General features: G+C 44.7%; 1 protein-coding gene across 1 annotated transcript in view; it reads left to right on the top strand.

Moving 5' to 3' along the window:
* Window positions 1-20,854, top strand: part of tanc2b (tetratricopeptide repeat, ankyrin repeat and coiled-coil containing 2b) — a 128,530-nt gene extending 107,676 nt beyond the window's left edge. Inside the window, exons 19-29 of the mRNA XM_070445039.1 lie at window positions 2,303-2,326; window positions 2,587-2,680; window positions 6,952-7,085; window positions 8,620-8,743; window positions 8,978-9,153; window positions 12,335-12,467; window positions 15,047-15,076; window positions 16,309-16,400; window positions 16,677-16,823; window positions 17,056-17,156; window positions 17,369-20,854. Coding sequence (XP_070301140.1) covers window positions 2,303-2,326; window positions 2,587-2,680; window positions 6,952-7,085; window positions 8,620-8,743; window positions 8,978-9,153; window positions 12,335-12,467; window positions 15,047-15,076; window positions 16,309-16,400; window positions 16,677-16,823; window positions 17,056-17,156; window positions 17,369-19,718 — 3,405 coding nt within the window. The 3' untranslated portion in view covers window positions 19,719-20,854. The remainder of the gene's footprint in view (window positions 1-2,302; window positions 2,327-2,586; window positions 2,681-6,951; window positions 7,086-8,619; window positions 8,744-8,977; window positions 9,154-12,334; window positions 12,468-15,046; window positions 15,077-16,308; window positions 16,401-16,676; window positions 16,824-17,055; window positions 17,157-17,368) is intronic.
* Window positions 20,855-22,140: the final 1,286 nt, after the last annotated feature.

The following is a 22,140-nucleotide window of genomic DNA, read 5'->3' as shown; positions in this document are numbered from 1 at the left end:
TGTGACGTGTTGTGTGTGTGTGTGGTTGGTGTGTGTGCTGATGTTGTGTGTGTGTGTGTGTGTGTGTGTGTGGTGTGTGTGAGGATTGTGTTTTGTGTGGCTTGTTGTTGCTGTGTGTAGTGTTTGATCTGGATTTAAAGTTGACAAGGTCTGACTACAGTATTGTTTTATAATGAAACACCTGTTGATAGTCGCCTCCAGTGGCATCTGTGGATGTCTATAATGAAACTCAATTGACAGTTGGTGGACCTACCAGTACATGGGAGTTGGATAGAGGACACATGTGGTACACCCGTTTGATCTTGATGTGTGCCGTGGGTATCATGACCAAGCTTCATGGTGCACTACCTGTGAGACCATCATGGTATGGGAGATGGTCTATAAGGTGATATACAAACTGGCTTATCTACAGTCCGGACTTGTGGTCGGTGCCATATAGTGAAAGTCAAGCCCACACGTCTGAACACCCGCAGCCGAGCAGCAAGTGCATTCTGATTCAATTAATTCAACGTTAGGAACATGACTATCTGTCCAGTCAATGGCCTGTCATCTAAGCGTGAATCACGCTCATTTGTAGCAACTTACCAGTATGATAACTAGCAGCGAGATGTAAGGTGGTTGCCGTCAACCGACGCTATGGCTACCCAGTGGGATCATTGTGACATACATGAATGGATAATAGAGGTCCGTTAATAACATTTTTCCGCATGGATACATCGCAGAACTCCCAGTGTGAGTCTGGATGGGGTTATGTGAAGACCCATCACTCGTCTTGATACTAGCTGTAGACTGAGTGAATAGGAACACCTGTTGAATATACCAGGGTTAATGAGCCTTCAGGTGCCTAGACGTAAACAACATGGCTCTTTGACTACAGGGATCAGCGTGATGGTGTTATAACCAGATGGGGTAAACGACGCTTGCCCGCAAGTCTCGACTTCTACTGGGATTATTTGTAGGATCGAGTTTGATACAGTGTTTACACACCTGGTTATTAGTGGGAAACACGTTTTGACTCCGGGTGGTACTATTTAACAGTGACACAACCGTTATAGCATTTACTACAGGTGGTATATGCGTCGATGCTTTACATTCACGGGAACAAACTATCCTGAATATTTATGTGATAGTTTGAATGATACTAGAAGGACACTGTTTGACTACCATTATGTTGGAATCTGGAGTGATATAGTTATGGTGAACTAATAGCCTGTTTTGTGGCTCCAGTGTGATAGCTTGATTCTGATAAAGGTGGTAACACACGGTTAATTTCCACTACTCTAGTGGAATCAGTGTATAGAACGTGTGGGAATCCACTTTGCTCACACTGTACATCATCTGTGTTGGTATTATCAGTGGTTTGGCTCGTCGGCAATTGAGCACTGAGTGCCCTCGTTATACATGTCAATATTGTCTGATTAGTTTAATTTAATTGCCCACACCTCTCCGAAGCAATATGTGTTGCCATTCATAATTAAAGATACTGTAAAGTATGGATCTTAATTAATAGAATCAGCCATCCCTTCACTAATACATGTCTGCTCATTCCCTCTCTCTATAGCCAATTATGAATGGTTGTACTGCTAAATTAATTTAGACATAATTGTAAATCCAATTTGTTGCCTGCCACCAATTGTAAAACTAATTGCGAACACAACTGTTAAGTGCCTGTAAAATGACCCTGTTAAGATCATGGGTGGTCCTACTCGTGAACCTGCCAAGAGAACAAGATGGAGGGGAGTGGAACGTGCTCAGATTTTATAACAAACTCCGAACCCTGTGGGGAGAGACAGGTCATCTGCTTAGGCTGGCTACTCGGCTCATATGGCTTTTGTTTTTGTAAAAGGTCTTTCAGATATAACTCTAGTCCGCAGCCTTGGGAAATCTTGTTTTCAACCCCGACGGAAACTATTTTGTTACGCCTGTTCCATTTTACAGTCTTTCTGTTCCTTAGGTGTAGAAATCATTAGCGTAGTGTCAGTGGCTTTAAGGTTTGACACTTTTTGAATTCTAAGCAAAGACTTAGTCCTGGCTAAAGAGAGTTGTGGCTTGTAGCGGCACCAAACTGTGTGGCATGGATTCATATTGTTGCTTAGAGCATAGAAATGTGCTACTGTCTTGTTTACTTGTTTATCACAGTGGTTTGTAGTCACTACACTTAGATTAAAACATGTGTAACTAAAATTGTCTTTTAAAATCTGTTACAAGTCGATAATAGATAGACCTTAATTGTTAAACAGAGGTAGGCCTCCCGCATGGGATACACAGAGGTAGGCCTCCCGCATGGGATACACAGAGGTAGGCCTCCCGCATGGGATACACAGAGGTAGGGCTCCCGGAAAATCTCCTTACCTGGGATATTTTGTGAAATAGATTACCCGGGTATACTGTAGACCTCACTTACTCAGCTGACAGTTTTGTAGAGCTAAGAATATATATTAGATTTTTTAGTCTGGGTAATTTCCCTGCAGTGTGTGGACTGGACAGCAATTCATTGTTTATCCCTATGTGGTCCTACTAGTATTGCATGCCACTCACACTAGTGATTTTTTTTGGAGGTGTAATATGTATCATTATTTCCACCAGATTGTGTCCTACCTGCTGGACCTGCCAGAGAAGGATGAGGAGGAGGTGGAACGTGCTCAGATTAACAACTTCGACACCCTGTGGGGAGAGACAGGTATGCTTAGGCCTCTCGTCATATGCTTTTTTAAAAGGTCTTCAGATATAGTCCGCAGCCTTGTGGAGATTGTTTTCAACCCAGGAAACTATTTTGTTTTACCCTGTCCATTTTTACAGTGCTGTTTCCTTAGGTAGAATCATTAGGTGTCAGTGGCTTTAGGTTTGACACTTGAATTCTAAGCCGATGCTTAGTCTGGGCTAAAGATGAGTTGTAGCGGCCACCAAAACGTGGATGGATGTCATGATTGCTTGCTTAGACATAGGAAGTGGTGCTTACTGTCTTGTTGTACTTGTTTATCACAGGGTTTTAGATCACTACACTTAGATAAAACATGTTAATAAATTGTCTTAAATCAGACAAGTCATGACAGAGGGTTTTGAGCAGACCCATAGAGCCAGAGCTGCAGTGCGGATATGAAAGAGAGAGATTTGCTCTGCTGTTTCTGCTGCTGCTGCGCCAAACAGACACTGGCTGATGTCAGACAGACAGTGCAGTGGTGTCATTGGAGCATAGACAGACAAGGCAGGGCAGAGCTCAGAGCTAGTCTTAGAGAGAGGTGGGGGGGGGGGGGGGGGGGTCTGCTCAAGCAATCGACTAAATATGTTTCCGCACCTGAGATTGGAAAGATTGAGAAAAATCATCAGCTATTATTCTGTCAAGAGCCATTCTTCTCTCCTCCACTCGTCTCTCATATCTTAATGACTCTCTCTCATACTAATATGACTCTCGCTCTCTCTCTCTCAATACTAATATGATCTCTCTCTCTCAATCTCTAATAATGACTCTCCGGCTCTCTCTCTAATACTAAATATGACTCCCGCTCTCTCTCTCGAATACTAATATGACTCGCTCTTCGTGCTCTCTCTCTCAATACTAATATACCTCTCGTCTCTCTCTCTCATACTAATATGACTCTTTACTCTGCTCTCATCTCTCTCAATACTAAATGACTCTCGTCTCTCTCTCTCTCAATACTAATATGAACTCTCTGCTCGCTCTCTCTCTCAATACTATATGACTCTCGCTCTCTCTCTCTCAATACTAATAATGACTCTCGCTCTCTCTCAATACTAATATGACTCTTTCTCTCTCAAATTCGAGATATCACCAAAGACTCGCTCTCACCTCTCTCTCCTCAAACTTAATATGACTCTGCTTCAGTCTTACCTCTCTCTCAATACAAATAATGACTCTCGGCTCTCTCTCTCTCTCAATACTAATATGATCTCGCTCTCCTCCTCTCTCAATACTCCTAACATGACTCTCGCTCTCTCTTCTCTCCATACTAATATAACTCTCCGCTCCTCTCTCTCAATACTAATATGACTCTCGCTCTCTCCTCTCAATACTAATGACTCTCTCTCTCATAGACAATATGACTCTCTCTCTCTCAATACAAATAATGACTCTCGCTCGTCAGTCTCTCTCATATGTATCATCAATTAGACTCAATCCAGCGTCGCAGCAACACAAGTTCAGGATACCTCCTCTTGTCTTATCAAATACTACACTCAGCATGCACTGTCATTGCATGCATTCAATTCGACACACCGTTCTGTCATAGCTTTCTCGTGCCCTACTTCCTTTGAGATAATGAGCGTGTTAACTAAACTTCCTGACGAGCTTTTCAATGCCATTCAATCTCTACATTACCGTGTCACCCTACACTTGCCTTCTTCACAATGCCAATCTAGTAAAACGAAATGCAGATCCTTCTCTCAATTCGTCCATCTCACATGCCACACAGCAATCCGTACCTCCCGCGCCATTCCTCCAGCATCACTCTCCTGCGGTCGCGGATCATCGACTAAAGTAATATGTGACAACTAATAGACTCTACATAGCGCCTCCTCAGGTTCCTGGTATGACTGCACAAAATCACTCACACCTATGTCCAGACTCAATTAACATCCGCCATCCAAACACTTACAAAGACTCTCTCGATATCGCGGAAATTCCTATTATATTGACTCGCAAATCAAAGCATCCTCTCTACCCACAATTGACGAATGCAAAGCTATCTATCTCTCGATAAACATAACCTGAACTGCAAATCGCGCGACCTCGATTCCTCCACTTCTCTCGATGATGTCACTTTATAAAAATAGCCTCTAACCACTCTATACTCAACAAATTGACTCTCAAGCCAGTGCGTCACTCTACAGGCGGCCATCCCTCGTATCTCAATACTAATATGAACTCTGCGCTCTCTCTCTCAATACCTAATCATGACTCTCACCTCATCTAATAGCTCTCCTCTAATACTATATATGACTCTCGCTCTCTCAATACTAATATGACTCTCGCTCTCTCTCTCTCAATACTAATATGCACTCTCGCTCTCTCTCTCCAATACTAATATGCACCGCCTCTCTCCTCTCTCTCTCAATACTGAATAGTGACCTACTCTCGCTCTCTCTCTCTCAATACTAATATGACTCGCTCTCTCTCTCTCAATACTAAGATGTACTCTCGCTCTCTCTCCTCTCAATATAATATGACTCTCTCTCTCTCAATACTGAATAACTCTCGCTCTCTCTCTCAATACTAATGATGACTCGCTCTCTCTCTCTCAATACTAATATGACTCTCGCTCCTCTCTCAATATTAATGATCTCTCTCTCAATACTAATATAACTCTCGCTCTCTCTCTCTCTCAATACTAATATGACTCTCGCTCTCTCTCAATATTAATGACTCTCTCTCTCAATACTAATATGACTCTCGCTCTCTCTCTCTCAATACTAATATAACTCTCGCTCTCTCTCTCTCAATACTATATGACTCTCGCTCTCTATCTCAAATATAGACCTCTCTCTCTAATACTAATATGACTCTCTAAATAAAGACTCCTCTCTCTCTCTCAATACTAATATGACTCTCGCCTTCAATTATGACCTCTCTCTCTCAATACTAATATAACTCTCAATCAACTCTCGTCTCTCTCTTCAATACTAATATGACTCTCGCTCTTCTCTCAATATTAATGACTCTCTCTCTCAATACTAATATGACTCTCGCTCTCTCTCTCAATACTAATATACTCTCTTCCGCTCTCTCTCAATATTAATGACTCTCTCTCCAATACTAATATGACCCTCTCTCAATACTAATATGACTCTCGCTCTCTCTCTCAATACTAATATACTCTCTCTCTCAATCTATATATCTCTCATACTATTCTCTCTCAATACTAATATGACTCTCGCTCTCTCTCTATACTTATCACTCTCTCTCAATACTAATATGACTCTCGCTCTCTCTCCTCAAATACTAATATGACTCTCTCAATACTAATATGACTCTCTCAATACTAATATGACTCTCCAAATACTAATATGACTCTCGCTCTCTCTCTCAATACTTATGACTCCTCTCTCTCAATAATAATATGACTCTCGCTCTCTCTCTCAATACTAATATGACTCTCCTCATACTATATGACTCTCGCTCTCTCTCTCAATACTTATGACTCTCTCGCTCAACACTAATATATGATCTCTCTCTCTCTTCTCTCAACACTAATATGGATTCTCTCTCTCAATACTAATATGACTCTCTCTCTCAATACTAATATGACTCTCGCTCTCTCTCTCAATAGTAATATGACTCCGCTCCTCTCTTCTCTCAATACTAATATGACTGTCCAGTTAAATCCATAAGATGTTACGCTGTGTCGTCTTAACCAATGTCTACAGTCTGTCTGTCTACTCCCACCCTCCACTCTGTCTGCATACTAACAAATTACATATATAATGACTGTGAGTCTTATAATGATAAAGTATTTTTTTAAATGGCTGATCCCTGTGTGACCCTTTACTCTCTCTGTCCTGTTGGGAACAATACTTGTATGACTCAATCAGTTAAATGCATAAATGCACACYACTGTCTACTCCCACAACACATGTTCTCTCCTTTCTCTCCTCCATCTTTCGCTACTTCTCTTGTGTTCAAATGTAGTGAGGTCAGAGTTATAAAACACTGTTTTGATGTCTAACATGTCCCATACCTTTATGGGGGAGTATGTTGTGGTATATATAACACATATAACTCCTATATAACTCCCTGTATCTGTGTTGTGTGTTACTCATCCCTGCCCTGTGTGTCCCCACTCTCCATTTAGCATCCACTTACCATATAATCTGCATACTAACACATGACTCACACACAATAACTGTCAGTCTTAGAATGATCAAGTGTAAAAAATGTAAAATACTTGTGTTGTATAACATGACTGATCCCTGTGTGTCCTACTCCTCTCCCTGAAGCTCTGACGGCAGCGGCTGGCCGTGGGAAGCTAGACGTCTGCAGACTACTGCTGGAGCAGGGAGCAGCGGTGGCTCAGCCCAACAGACGAGGCATCGTGCCCCTGTTCAGTGCTGTCCGACAGGGAAACTGGCAGGTGAGGCTGAGTTTACCCTTTATAGTGCACTACTTTTGACCAGGGCCCATAACACAGAACATTTAATATTAAAGGTACTGTAGACTCAGAAAAATGAAGTTTCTACGAGCAGCACCGCAGATATTGCGATGAGCGAGATGCAAGARTTCGCTCTCACACAGTCACACACAGTATCTGCGCATGTGCATGGGTTCGCTTCACGCTGTTAGAGCGTGGTAGGTATGAGACCAAAACAGCTGAGAAGTTTAGCCTCGCGCTTCAACGCTCTTAGTTGTTGTGGAAATTTACTCACTATTCTGTTTACTTTGTGCACCCATGTCATATCGCAAATCAAATCAAATTGTATTGGTCGCATATACATATTTAGCAGATGTTATTGTTGGTGTAGGTAAATGCTTGTGTTCCTAGCTCTAACAGTGCAGTAATATCTAACAATACACACAAATCTAAAATAATAGAATTAAGAAATATAGAAATATTAGGATGAGCTGTGTGTGTGTGTGTGTGTGTGTGTGTGTGTGTGTGTGTGTGTGTGTGTGTGTGTGTGTGTGTGTGTGTGTGTGTGTGTGTGTACAGTACCAGTCAAAAGTTAGGACACACTTACTCATTCAAGTGTTTTTAATTATTTTAAATATTTTCTACATTGTACAATAATAGTCAAAGACATCAAAACTATGAAATAACACATATGGAATCATGTAGTAACCAAAAAAGTGTTAAACAAATCAAAATATATTTGAGATTTGAGATTCTTCAAAGTAGCCACACTTTGCCTTGATGACAACTTTGCATTATCTCAATCAGCTTCATGAGGTAGTCACCTGACCTTCATTTTTATTTTTATTTAACCAGGCAAATCAGTTAAAGAACAAATGATTATTTACAATGACGGCCTAGGAACAGTGAGTTAACTGGCTTTTTCAGGGGCAGAACAACAGATTTTTACCTTGTCACCTCTGGGATTTGATCTAGCAACCTTTCTGTTAATGCTCTAACCACTAGGCTACCTGCCGCCCCATGTCTTAAAGTAATGATGGACTGTCGTTTCTCTTTGCTCATTTGAGCTGTTCTTGCCATAATATGGACTTTGTTTTTAACCAAATAGGCCTATCTTCTGTATACCACCCCTACCTTGTCACAACAAAACTGATTGGCTCAAATGCATTAATAAGAAGGAAATAAATTCCACAAATTAACAAGGCCCATCTGTTAATTGAAATGCATTCCAGGTGACTACCTCATGAAGCTGGTTTAAAGAATGCCAAGAGCGTGCAAAGCTGTCATCAAGGCAAAGGGTGGCTACTTTGAAGAATCTCAAATATAAATATGTTTTGATTTGTTTAACACTTTTTTGGTTACTACATGATTCCATATGTGTTATTTCATAGTTTTGATGTCTTCACTATTATTCCACAATGTAGAACATATGAAATGGGTAAAATAGTCAAATCAGACGAAGAGAGATCGAACGGCAATGTTGACAAAAACAAACAGTTGTGTACTGGATGGTAACGATAGTGTTGTCCCTTCTCAGATCGTGGACCTGCTCCTTACTCACGGAGCAGACGTGAACCTGGCTGACAAGCAAAGCCGAACCCCTCTGATGATGGCTGCCTCAGAGGGTCACCTGGGCACTGTGGAGTTCCTACTGGCACAGGGTGAGGGTCAGGAGGAAGAAAACATCCACTCATGTCCTTGTCATTTACATTGTCTTTGACCTGCTGTGCTTTCATCCTTTGAATTATATAACTCTCAATTACTTTTTTTCATCATTACTTTGTTAAATACAATCACCAAAGCATTGATGGTACTTTATTTTACCAATTGACCTTTGACTCCCAATGCTGACCTCTAATCCCTGACCCCTCTGATCCCCCTGACCCCTCTGCCAGGTGCATCCCTACCTCTAATGGACAAGGAAGGGTTAACGGCTCTGAGCTGGGCATGTCTGAAGGGACACCTGCCAGTGGTGCGCTGTCTGGTGGAGAGGGGGGCTGCTACGGACCACGCTGATAAGAACGGACGCACGCCCCTCGACCTGGCTGCCTTCTACGGGGACTCAGAGGTGGTGAGTTTATAATGCTCTCCCGGGAACAGGCCCAGATCCCCGTCATTTGCGTGAAGAAAAGACGGAGGAAAAGAGGACGCAGAACGGGCTGCCTTTTGAGAATCCATAGGCAAACGAGTAAACTCCCACTGCCATCAATTCTACTTGCTAACATGCTATCATTGGAAAATAAAATTGATGACCTACGATTATGATTATCCTACCAACGGGACATTAAGAACAGTAATATCTTATGTTTTACCGAGTCGTGGCTGAACGACGACACGGATAATATAGAGCTGGAGAGATTTTCAATGCACTGGCAGAACAGAGAAGCTACGTCTGGTAAGACGAGGGGTGGAGGTGTGTGTCTTTTTGTCAATAACAGCTGGTGAGCGATGTCTAATATTAAAGAAGTCTCAAGGTATTGCTCGCCTGAGGTAGAGTACCCTATGATAAGCTGTAGACCACACAATCTACCAAGAGAGTTCTCAACTATATTATTCGTAGCCGTCTATTTACCACCACAGACCGATGCTGGCACTAAGACTGCACTCAACCAACTCTAGGCCATAAGCAAACAAGAAAATGCTCACCCAGAAGCGGCGCTCCTAGTGGCCGGGGACTTTAATGCAGGCAAACTGAAATCAGTTTTACCAAATTTTTACCAGCATTTCACATGTGCAACCAGAGGAAAGAAACTCGACCACTTTTACTCCACACACAGAGACGCATACAAAGCTCTCACCTGCCCTCCATTTGACAAATCTTACCATAATTTTATCCTCCTGATTCCGGCTTACAAGCAAAAACTAAAGCAAGAAGTACCAGTGACTCACTCAATACGGAAGTGGTCAGATGACGCGGATGCTAAGCTACAGGACTCTTTTACTAGCACAGACTGGAATATGTTCCGGGATTCATCCAATGGCATTGAGGAGTATATCACCTCAGTCATCGGCTTCATCAAAAAGTGCATCGACGACGTCGCCCCCACAGTGACCATACGTACATATCCCAACCAGAAGCCATGGATTACAGGTAACATCCGCATCGAGCTAAAGGCTAGAGCTGCCACTTTCTAGGAGCGGGACACTAATCCGGACGCCTATAAGAAATCCCGCTATGCCCTCAGACGAACCATCAAACAAGCAAAGCGTCAATACAGGATTAAGATTGAATCCTACTACACCGGCGCTGATGCTCGTCGGATGTGGCAGGGCTTGAAAACTATTACAGACTACACGGGAAACCCAGACGCGAGCTGCCCAGTGACGCGAGCCTACCAGACGAGCTAAATGCCTTTTATGCTTGCTTCGAGGCAAGCAACACTGAAGCATGCACAAGAGCAACAGCTGTTCAGGATGACTGTGTGCTAATGCTCTCGGTAGCCAATGTGAGCAAGACCTTTCAACAGGTCAACATTCACAAAGCCGCGGGGCCAGATGGATGGACCACCAGATGGACCACCATCGTCCCTTTGCCCAAGGAAGTGATGGTAACCTGCCTAAATGATTACTGCCCTATAGCACTCACGTCAGTAGCCATGAAGTGCTTTGAAAGGCTGGTCATGGCTCACATCAACAGCATCCTCCCGGATACCCTAGACCCACTCCAATTCGCATACCGCCCCAACAGATCCACAGATGATGCAACCTCAATCGCACTCCACACTGCCCTTTCCCACCTGGACAAAAGGAGCACCTTTGTGAGAGTGCTGTTCATTGACTACAGCTCAGCGTTCAACACCATAGTGCCCACAAAGCTAAGGACCCTGGGACTAAACACCTCCCTCTGCAACTGGATCCTGGACTTCCTGACGGGCTGCCCCCAGGTGGTAAGGGTAGGCAACAATATGTCTGCCACGCTGATCCTCAACACTGGGGCCCCTCAGGGGTGTGTACTTAGTCCCCTCCTGTACTCCCTGTTCACCAACGACTCTAACACCATCATTAAGTTTGCTGACGACAACAGTGGTAGGCCTGATCACCGACAACGATGAGACAGCCTATAGGGAGGAGGTTAGAGACCTGGCAGTATGGTGCCAGAATAACAACCTCTCCCTCAATGTGAACAAGACAAAGGAGCTGATCGTGGACTGCAGAAAAAGGCAGGTTGAACAGGCCCCCATTAACATCAACGGGGGTGTAATGGAGCTGGTCGAGAGTTTCACATTCCTTGGTGTCCACATCACCAATGATCTATCATGGTTCAAACACACCTAGACAGTCATCAAGAGGGCACGACAACACCTTTTTCCCCTCAGGAGACTGAACATATTTGGCATGGGTCCCCAGATCCTCAAAACGTTCTACAGCTGCACCATAAAGCATCCTGACCAGTTGCATCACCGCCTGGTATGGCAACTGCTCGGCATCTGACTGTATGGTGCTACAGAGGGTAGTGCGTACGGCCCAGTACATCACTGGGGCCAGGTTTCCTGCAATCCAGGACCTATATAATAGGCGGTGTCAGAGGAAAGCCCATAAAATTGTCACACACTCCAGTCACCCAAGTGATAGACTCTTTCCAATGCTTCCACACGGCAAGTGGTACCGGAGCGCCAAGTCTAGGACCAAAAGGCTCCTTAACAGCTTCTACCCCCAAGCCATAAGACTGCTGAACAATTAATAAAATGGCCATCGGACTATTACATTGACCCCCCCATTTGTTTTGTACACTGCTGCTACTCACTGTTTATTATCTATGCATAGTCACTTCACCCCTACCTACATGTACAAATGACCTCTAACCTGTACCCCTGCACACTGTCTTGGTACTGGTACCCCCTGTAAATAGCCTCAATATTGTTATGTTATTGTGCTACTTTTTGTAATTTTTTACTTTAGTTTATTTGGTAAATATTTTCTTAACTACTCTTGAACTGCACTGTTGGTTAAGGGATTGTTAATAAGCATTTCACGGTAAGGTCTACACTTGTTTTATTCGGGCGCATGTGACAAATAAAGTTTAATTCTGATTTGGATGAACAACATTAGGAACAAAAGAGACACACTTGTATTGTAGGTCTTTGGTCTATCCCGATGTGTTCAAGTATAATTATATTTGTGTATATTTTGCGAGCAGTAACTCTCCCAAATTGTAGAACCCTCCTATGATTCTACTCTAATGAATATAATTTGAATCACTACATTTCTCCCTCCTCGCCCCTGTTCCCTTCTTCTGCTGTCTGTCCTCTCAGGTCCAGTTTCTAGTGGACCAGGGGGCGATGATAGAGCATGTGGACTACAGTGGGATGCGTCCTCTGGACCGGGCCGTGGGCTGCAGGAACACCTCCGTGGTGGTTGCCCTGCTCAAGAAGGGAGCCAAGATAGGTATGGAGAATGGACTTAGTGTTAGACTGAAGGCCAATAGATTTTGGGCAGGGGCTGTCCCAAATTGCACCCAATTGGCCCTGGTCAAAGGTAGTGCACTATGTGGGGAATATGGTGCCATTTGAGACACAGACAGGACTTGTATGTAGACAGTGAATGAAATACCTCTACTGGAAAATAACCCATTTCTCTCCACAGTGCAACAGGATATTTTGACTGTTGACAGTTTTATTTATTATTTTACACTTGACTATCTGATATTGATACACAATACAAAGACTATTCATGCATACAGTAGGATGACACAGAAATACAGAATATGCATCTTAAATGGCAACCTATTTCTTATATACAGTACCAGTCAAAAGTTTGGACACACATATTCATTCCAGGGTTTTTCTTTATTTTTACTATGTTCTACATTGTAGAATAATAGTGAAGACATCAAACTATGAAATAACACATATGGAATCATGTTGTAACCAAAAAAGTGTTAAACAAATCAAAATATATTTGATATTTGAGATTCTTCAAAGTAGCCACCCTTTGCCTTGATGACAGCTTTGCACACTCTTAGCATTCTCTCAACCAGCTTCAATTAACAGGTGTGCCTTGTTAAAAGTTAATTTGTGGAATTTCTTTCATCCTTAATGCGTTTGAGCCAGCCAATCAGTTGTGTTGTGACAAGGTTTACAGACGATAGCCCTATTTGGTAAAAGACCAAGTCCATATTATGGCAAGAACAGCTCAAATAAGCAAAGAGCAAACGACATTCCATCATTACATTAAGACATGAAGGTCAGTCAATATGGAGAATTTCAAGAACTTTTAAAGTTTCTTCAAGTGCAGTCGCAAAAACCATCAAGCGCTATGATGAAACTGGCTCTGATGAGGACCGCCACAGGAAAGGAAGACCCAGAGTTACCTCTGCCGCCAAGTTCATTGGCGTTAACTGCACCTCAGATTGCAGCCCAAATAAATGCTTCACAGAGTTCAAGTAACAGACACATCTCAACATCAACTGTTCAGAGGAGGAGACTGCGTGAATCAGGCCTTCGTGGTCGAATTTCTGCAAAGAAACAACTACTAAAGGACACCAATAATAAGAAGAGACTTGCTTGGGCCAAGAAACACGAGCAATGGACATTAGAGCGGTAGAAATCTGTCCTTTGGTCTGATGAGTCCAAACGTGAGATTTTTGGTTCCAACCGCCGTGTCTTTGAGAGACGCAGAGTAGGCGAACGGACGATCTCCAAATATGTGGTTCCCACCGTGAAGCTTGGAGGAGGAGGTGTGCTGGTGTGGGGGTGCATTGCTGGTGACACTGTCTGTGATTTGTTTAGAATTCAAGGCACACTTAACCAGCATGGCTTCCACAGCATTCTGCAGCGATACACCATCCCATCTGGTTTGCACTTAGTGGGACTATCATTTGTTTTTCAACAGGACAATGACCCAACACACCTCCAGGCTGTGTAKGGGCGATTTGACCAAGAAGGAGAGTGATGGAGTGCTGCATCAGATGACCTGGCCTCCACAATCATCCGACCTCAACCCAAGTGAAATGGTTTGGGATGAGTTGGACCGCAGAGTGAAGGAAAAGCAGACAACAAGTGCTCAACATATGTGGGAACTCCTTCAAGACTGTTGGAAAAGCATTCCAGGTTAAGCTGGTTGAAAGAATGCCAAGAGTGTGCAAAGCTGTCATCAAGGCAAAGGGTGGCTACTTTGAAGAATATAAAATATGTTGATTTGTTTAACTCTTTTTTGGTTACTACATGATTCCATATGTATTATTTCATAGTTTTGGTGTCTTCGCTATTATTCTACAATGTAGAAAATATTTAAAATAAAGAAAAACCCTTGAATGAGTGGGTGTGTCCAAACCTTTGACTGGTACTATAGTACTTTTGACCAGAAGTCTCTTTGGAGCTGAGCTAACAGCTAAACCCCCACTGCTACTGTATGTCCCCCCCACCCTGCTGCTGTACCGTACTGCAGCTTTTCTCTGTTCTCTCTGGCTAGTCACTCCTCAGGTCTTTATATCTGTCTTTGTTGTTCTACTGTTACCGTGTCTCCTGTATTCTTTCTCTTTCATGTTGTCGCTCGGTCTCTTCCTCTCTCTCAGCTCTCTGGTTCTTTCTTTCTCCCTTGTTCTTTCTTTATCTATAGTTCTTTCTTTCTATCTCTCTCTCTACTCTCTCGTTCTTTCTTTATCTATAGTTCTTTCTTTCTATCTCTCTCTCTACTCTCTCGTTCTTTCTCTCTCTCGACAGGTGGTTAGCACTGGCAGTATGTTTTTTTTCTTCCTGTGTCTCTTTCTTTCTGCTGGGGCACTTAGCCCCCGCTTCTCACTGCTGCTTTTTTCTGTTCCTTCTCTCACTCTTCATCTTCCACCACCTCCTTTTTCTCTTTCTGTTTTTTTCCACTTGTCCTCTCTCTCCCACGCACCTTTTTCTGTTTTTTCTTCTTTGATTACTCTGGCCCGCTGCTCTCCGCCCCCCCCCCTCCCCCCAACACTCACTTCCTCCCTCGCTCATGACCTCTCCCCCTCCCCCTTGATCTCTCTGCGGTACCAGGATGTCAGACGCTGCCCAGTCGGCCCAGAGGTAATCCCAAGGCTGTCGACATCTCACCCCAGCAGGCATTTTGACAGCCCTATCTCCTCTTTCTGTGTTGTCTCTGTGTCGTTATGGTCTAAGTGTCAGCAGGCCAGCTTAGCTGCAAACCCCATACTGAGAAATAACACTCAGGTATTACTATTATCACTGAGGCCGGTTTTCAATCCGATTGTGGATTATAGGCATTACAGCTTTTAAAGGCAATGTTCCCGCGTTCGTGGAGATCCCATTCACTGTAAACACTGCATATGGTGGCTCAGTCATAATTTGCCTTTAAAAGCTGCAATGCCTATAATCCGCGATCAGATTGAATCCCGTCCTAACTATTACTTGGACTGGTTTTATTTAGAGGTAGATGTTCATATTCCTGTTGGTTATCATATGACAGCATGCCCAGCCTCCAGCATACTACATTGTATCAAGGTGTTTTCTTATTTCCATCTCACAGATGCATGATGAACCCCTCCTATACCTTCACTTGGTAATGATCACCAGGGGAACTGCATGCGTCTGTAATGCCTTTTCTCCACTATCCACAGTTCAGATGATTCCACTGTGCATTGTTCATCCTTCTGAAACGTTCCTCAGTGTCAGCTAGGCCAGTCAGAAGTCCTGTTCCTAACTACTTCCTCTACCGTTGCCACACCCTTGCCCTGGTCTGCAGAGCTCTGCTGTGTCCTGCTTGCCTAGCTGCTATGAGTCTTTTCGTCATGCAAGAAACCCACCAACCTTGTACTCATCTCTCTAGTCTCTGTGTAAATGAGTTTCAAGTGTTGCTTTCTGCAGAGAGCTATCCTAGTTAGGTTAATTGTCTTGCGTCAGATAGCGCGATGATTCCGCCTGCACTGACTGGCGGTTGAGGGACGAGCGTCGCGTAGGAGTGAAGCCACCTGATGTAAGACAATTAGATTGGGAGTGACTCAGTCTTTACCAGCCGCATAATTTTTGTATTTTGCTATCTTTCATATTTCTACCCTTTTGGCTGGGATATTGTCCCTACAGTGTACTCCTCTACCTAGAGCAATAGACTTTAGAAAGAGAATAGCTTAATTTTCTCTGCAGCGGACAGACGTCTGCCTATCTGTCATTCCTGCCATTTTGTTTGTTGTTCTTGTCAGTTGTTGTGTGTTTACTGTGACTCAAAAACAACTCCTACATTCCTTTTCCTTTATCTTTCCCTGCTTCTCTCACTCCTTTCTTTCTTATCCTGTGTTCTTCAGGTCCAGCCACGTGGGCCATGGCTACCTCCAAACCCGACATCATGATCATCCTACTGAGCAAGCTGATTGAGGAGGGAGACAGCTTCTATAAAGTGAGATCAGGAGGCCCTATCCGAATCTGAGGAAGGACAGTCAACTATTGATGAAAAATATTAATACATACTGTATAAGAAAGAAAATATATCTATACATCAAAGAAATAAAATGTTATCTAATTAAACTGTGATTATTATATATTTTTTTTACACTTTTACAGATGTATTTACCCTCAAGTGCTATACAACTTTTTTTGTTTTAATGATCAATAAGACCTATATGTTGCCTGTCTTGTATGAATAACATGTTGTGTGTGTCGGTGTGTTCAAAAGAAAGGGAAAGTGAAGGAGGCAGCACAGCGGTATCAGTACGCCCTCAAAAAGTTCCCCCGTGAAGGCTTCAGTGAGGACCTCAAGACTTTCAGGGAGCTCAAAGTGTCCATCTTCCTCAATCTGTCCCGATGTCGGAGAAAAATGAACGTGAGTTGGCGGGCTCTGACCATGGATGCATCACAAATGGCACCCTTGTGCCCTACTTTTGACAAGAACCCCATGGGCCATCTATAGTATATTATCTATATGTAATAGTGTAAAGTATGGTAAAAGTATAGGTGATAAGCATTATAGTACTGTACCTATAACATTACCTCTGTTTTACCCCAGTAATATTCTGTAAGTATCTGACTCATGGATCACATGTTATTGCTCTCAGGACTTTGGAATGGCTGAGGAGTTTGCTACAAAGGCGCTTGAATTGAAACCAAAATCATACGAAGCATACTATGCCAGAGCACGTGCCAAGCGTAGTAGCAGGTATTTATTTCCCCTGCACATCCCTGATATCCATCTACTGTAGAATAGTTGACATACTCCGCTTCACCCTCTTATCTTCTTCAGCCTCTCATAAAAGTTTTCCTTCTTTTTTGACCAATTAATTAAAATGTGTTCATTTTCACAGCAGTGTTTTAAAAACCTTCCCTCATTTCCAACCCTGTCGTATCTTTCCTTCTTGTCTGGATTTGTAGACAGTTCCCTGAGGCCTTGGAGGACCTGAATGAAGCCATGAAGCAGAGCCCCAACCACTGTGAGATCCAGCGCCTCCTGCAGCGAGTAGAGGAGGAGTGTCGACAGCTCACCCAGGAGGAGGAGGATGCACAGAAGCTGGAGCCTCCCCCATCTCCTCCCCCATCGCCTCCCCCAGAGGAGGGAGAGGAGGAGGAGATGTCCCTGTCCTCCCTCCCCCTCCCCCTGGAGCTCCCCCCTCCCCCGGAGCCTCGGCTGGAGGACATGGAGCCGGTCCAGGATCTGTTTGAGGACGAGGACTATCTGGAGCAGGAGCTGGAGGCCATGTCTATGGGGAGTATGGGTTCTATGGGTCTGGCCCTCGAGAGGGAGCCCCGCTCCAACCCCTCCAGTCTGCCTATCATCCAGAGCCCACCTCTCTCTCCGACGAACCACCAGCACCCCTACCATCACCAGGACCAGACCTACCTGTCAGGGGGCTCCCCCATGGGCCAGGCTTACGACTATGGCCACCCCAGCCCCACCTCCATGTCCTCCCCTGGCAGCCAGAACTACCAGCCACCGTCGCCCCCCTCCCTCTCCCCCACGCACCACAACTCCCACTACCGACACAGCCCTCCACAGACCTCCCCGGTGCACCAGACCACCTACCGCTTCAGCCCCCCGCCCAACGGAGGAGGGGGACAAGGGATGGACCACGGATACCAGAGCCCCCCGCTATCCCCTCTGCGTCGGGGTGGGGTACAGAGCCAGTACAGAGCCAGTCCCCCGGTGGAGAGTGTGTGTCTGTACAGGTCCCAGTCAGGGTCTCCGGTGCGCTACCAGCAGGAGCAGCCTACCCTTTCAAAGATGAGCAGCCAGAGGTCCTTCCAGCWGAGCTCACAGCCRTCCCTGCACCACCAGGCCTCCCTGCACCACCAGGCCTCRCWGCACCARGACACCCTRCAGACKCACCAGCACCACCAGGCCCAACTGKACCACCAGGTCTCCCAACAGCACCACCAGGCCCAACTACAGCACCAGGCCTCCCAACACCACCAGGACTCCCTGCATCACCAGACTCAACAGCACCACCAGGCCCAGGGCCTGCGCCTCCAGCCCTCCATGGCCCAGATTGTTCGCACCAACCAGCCCAGCAACGCATACGGCCAGATGGGCCACCCCATGCGCTACCAGGGGGGCTCCATGGACGTGCCGATGGAGAGCCAGAGCCGGTTGATGTACCAGCCCTCCCTGGATGGTCGCTCCATGCCCCAGTCCAGCCTCTCAGCTGGGGCCCTCTGTCAGCATGGGGGCCGAGGAGGGGTCATAGAGGGCCTGATGAAGGACGAGCTAACCCAGCGCCCCTCCTCTGCCTACCGTGCCAGCAGTGGGGGGGGACAAGGGGGCCAGCTCCAGGGGGGTGTCCGCTATAGCCAGACTCCCCAGATTATCCGCAGCCAGTCGGCCGCCTACTACCCTGTCGCCAAGCACGAGCTGGAGCGTCAGAACAGTGCCATGCCTCAGTGCCAGCTGGGATCGCCAGAGATCGGCCACATGGTGAGGCGGCCCATCAGTGCCACTACCCCGGAGATCAAACCGCACATGTCCACTCCGCGGCCCCTCATCCACTCCCAGAGCGTGGGCCTCCGCTTCTCCCCGTCCAGCAACAACATCTCCACGGGGGGCTCCAGCTGTAATCTAGCCCCAGGCTTCAGGCCTTCCTCTTCCATCCAGGGGATGGAGATCCCGCTGCAGGTGGCCTACGAGGGCTACGAGGGGTACGAGCACTCCTGTAACGATGACATCTCCCCAATCTCGCCGGCCCAGGGAGGTGGTGGGGGGCTGTACCAGGGCGAGGGCACCCGCTCACGGACCACGCCCTTCATGGGTATCATAGACAAGACAGCGCGGACTCACCAGACTCAGTACCTGCAGCAGCCCTCGTCCCAGCGGCCCTGGGCCATGACCTCCATGGACTCTGGCATCAGCCCCACGTCGCCTGGCCAGCTGATCCAGCAGGGCTCGTCCTACAGCCCCCCGACCTCGCTGGGGAATATCGCCTACTACAACAAGACTAACAACGCCCAGAACGGACAACTCCTGGAGGAGGACTACTACCCCCAGCAGCAGCAGTCCTCCCTGGGCAAGCTGGCCAACGGTGGCTCCCGGGGCGGAGGAGGGGACATCCTGGAGAGGGTGAGCCAGGTGCCCACCTATCCAGACGTGAAAGTGGCCAGGACTCTGCCCGTAGCTCAGGCCTACCAGGACAACATGTACCGACAGCTCTCCCGTGATATCTCCCGTGACTCTAGGCAGGGCCCCACTTCCCCCATCAAACCAAAGAGACCTTTTGTGGAGTCGAATGTGTGAATGTCCAGTCCACGGCCGAACTGGGCGTGTGAGTGGGAGGGGAGGAAAGGGGGAGGGGGGAAGTTGAGTTGGGCTGGTCTGACATTGATGAGGAGCACATAATAAAAAGACAGAGTACAGCCCCACTCACACAGAAAGCAGTGTCTACAATAGGCACACACTGGCGGTAGAGGTCTAGTCATACAGTACATAGATACTAAATACTAATACGTGAGAGATTGTACTATTTTGTTGTTAAACTTCAACTCTGCACACATCGAAATAGAAAGATATGACATTGAAAGGTGATGACAGGGCCAGTGCTGATCACACCCAGGGTCAGAGGTCCTGACACTTTTATAGGGGTGGGGTGTGGCACAACTTCCTCCCCAAGACCTTTGGGGAGGTCTTGTGTGGGGTGGTGAGAGTGAAATTGTGGGCCCTTACCTTACTGTACCTGTGGACTCTAACCATCTACCATCTTTTATCCTTAAAATACAAAGTGTGCTCTTATTCAAGGTTGCTAGACTCCGTAATACAATACTAATATGTCCAATACTGTAAATGGAAATTACAACTTGACAGTGCTTAGAGAAAAAAAGTATAATATTTATTATTAAGCTATATAATGTATATACGTATAAAAACATAACATAGCTTGCATTTGGATTGTATTATTTCTGTTTTGCCCTGTTGTTAGCCTTTCGTCCTACTAGTCATGCAACGACAGGTTTTGAAGATTTATGCTGCACTCATGAGAATGTCGGCCAGGGAAACTCTCATATTTCCGACTTGGAAACTCATTGTAGAAAAATGATACGTTTCCAACTTGGAAAGTGTCAGAATCATCCGAGATGAAGCTCTACACATATAACTTATGATAATTTCAACTCTGAAATAGGAAGTCCCGACAAGCACATGAACACCCACAACTACGGCAGGGGATGAGGGACATTTACAAACTTTAAATTACTCAATGTCAAATGTTATTTTCGTATTTTCGAAATATTGGGCTTGTTATGTTATATTTGTGGTATTTTCACTCAACCATACCACATAACGTTGCCTTTCATTTGAAGTTCAATTGTTACTGCCATGGCCTTCTACAAACATCCTCTAGAGAATAGTTCAACCAATAAATTACTCCTAATAATTACGCTGCGTTGTACTCGTTGAATGTTATTCATCTTTCTTCCAACTAGGATAACTTTGCAGTGTTTTAAAGGGGTATAAGAGGTTTAGTTTTGTGAAATATATTTATTTTTTCATTGATCCATTGTTATTATGCATAGGTCATTGTCATTGGTTTGAGGACAGAGAAAGTCATACAAATACCAAAGTTTGGAGATGTCCCCCTTCTGAAGTTCCTGGTAATAGAAGTATATATAAAAAACATAAATCATATACAGAATATAATAATGTGAGGAATATTTGAAGTTTTCTTTGCAATTAAAAACGATTGAACGCAGACACACAAACCGACTCGGTACTGGTACCCTGTGTATATAGCCAAGTTATCGTTAGTCATTGTGTATTCCTCGTGTTATTACATTTCTATTATTTCTATTTTTTCTCTCTGCATTGTTGGGAAGGGCCCGTAAGTAAGCATTTCACGGTTAGTCTACACCTGTTGTTTACGAAGCATGTGACAAATAAAATTTGATTTGAAACCACTGTTAAAAGACATTTTTCTTTTGTATCTGCATCATATTTTCTTTTATTTTTTTTACTGAGTTTTCATTCATAAATGTCTGCACTAAATGCCTGTAAAGTTCTTAACTAAGGGTGCACTTTATGTATTTTAATTACTTTATTTTAGTTGTGATTGTTACTGAATTTGGATGAATGGAGGTCAGGTCAGGTGGAACTTCTTCTGACCAGTGATAATGGATTATTACTGATGACTCATCGTCATAGGAACTCTGATCTGCAAAGTAATGAATGACAACATGAAGAATAAATATGTGTATATCCCCTTCAACCCAACCCCAGATCCCTTCATAGACAGACAGGTCTCGTACACAAATGGCTTTTTTTTATTAGTTTTTTATCCGTACCACAAGTGGAAATGTTTCTATTTAGCAGTTTCCTTATAGCTACTGTTCAATTCAATTATAGTGTGTGTGTGTAACCTATTGACTGACAAAGTCAATCAAATGGCCCCAAATCCAGTGACAAAGCACTTAACTTCAGTGTCAAGGGAAAGTCCTGGAGAGAAAAATTTAAAGGTTGTATTCATGACTAACGTATTTTTATACTTGCCATGTTAGAGTATAAAAACAATGGGTGTGTGAAAGTACTTCAGTCAGATTGAATGCTCAGTCAGTTGCCACTGCTTCATGGACAGCTTCCATTTGGGTCTTGTCTGCCATTCAAATGGTTCCCAACCCACAGTATAGCTCATTTGGACAAATTTAAGACCCTACTGTATGTAAGAGGAATT

Source organism: Salvelinus sp. IW2-2015, linkage group LG8 (assembly GCF_002910315.2).
Source record: "Salvelinus sp. IW2-2015 linkage group LG8, ASM291031v2, whole genome shotgun sequence".
Classification (NCBI taxonomy): domain Eukaryota; kingdom Metazoa; phylum Chordata; class Actinopteri; order Salmoniformes; family Salmonidae; genus Salvelinus; species Salvelinus sp. IW2-2015.
The sequence above is the reverse complement of the archived record's forward strand: the minus strand, read 5'-3'. Positions and strand labels throughout refer to the sequence as shown.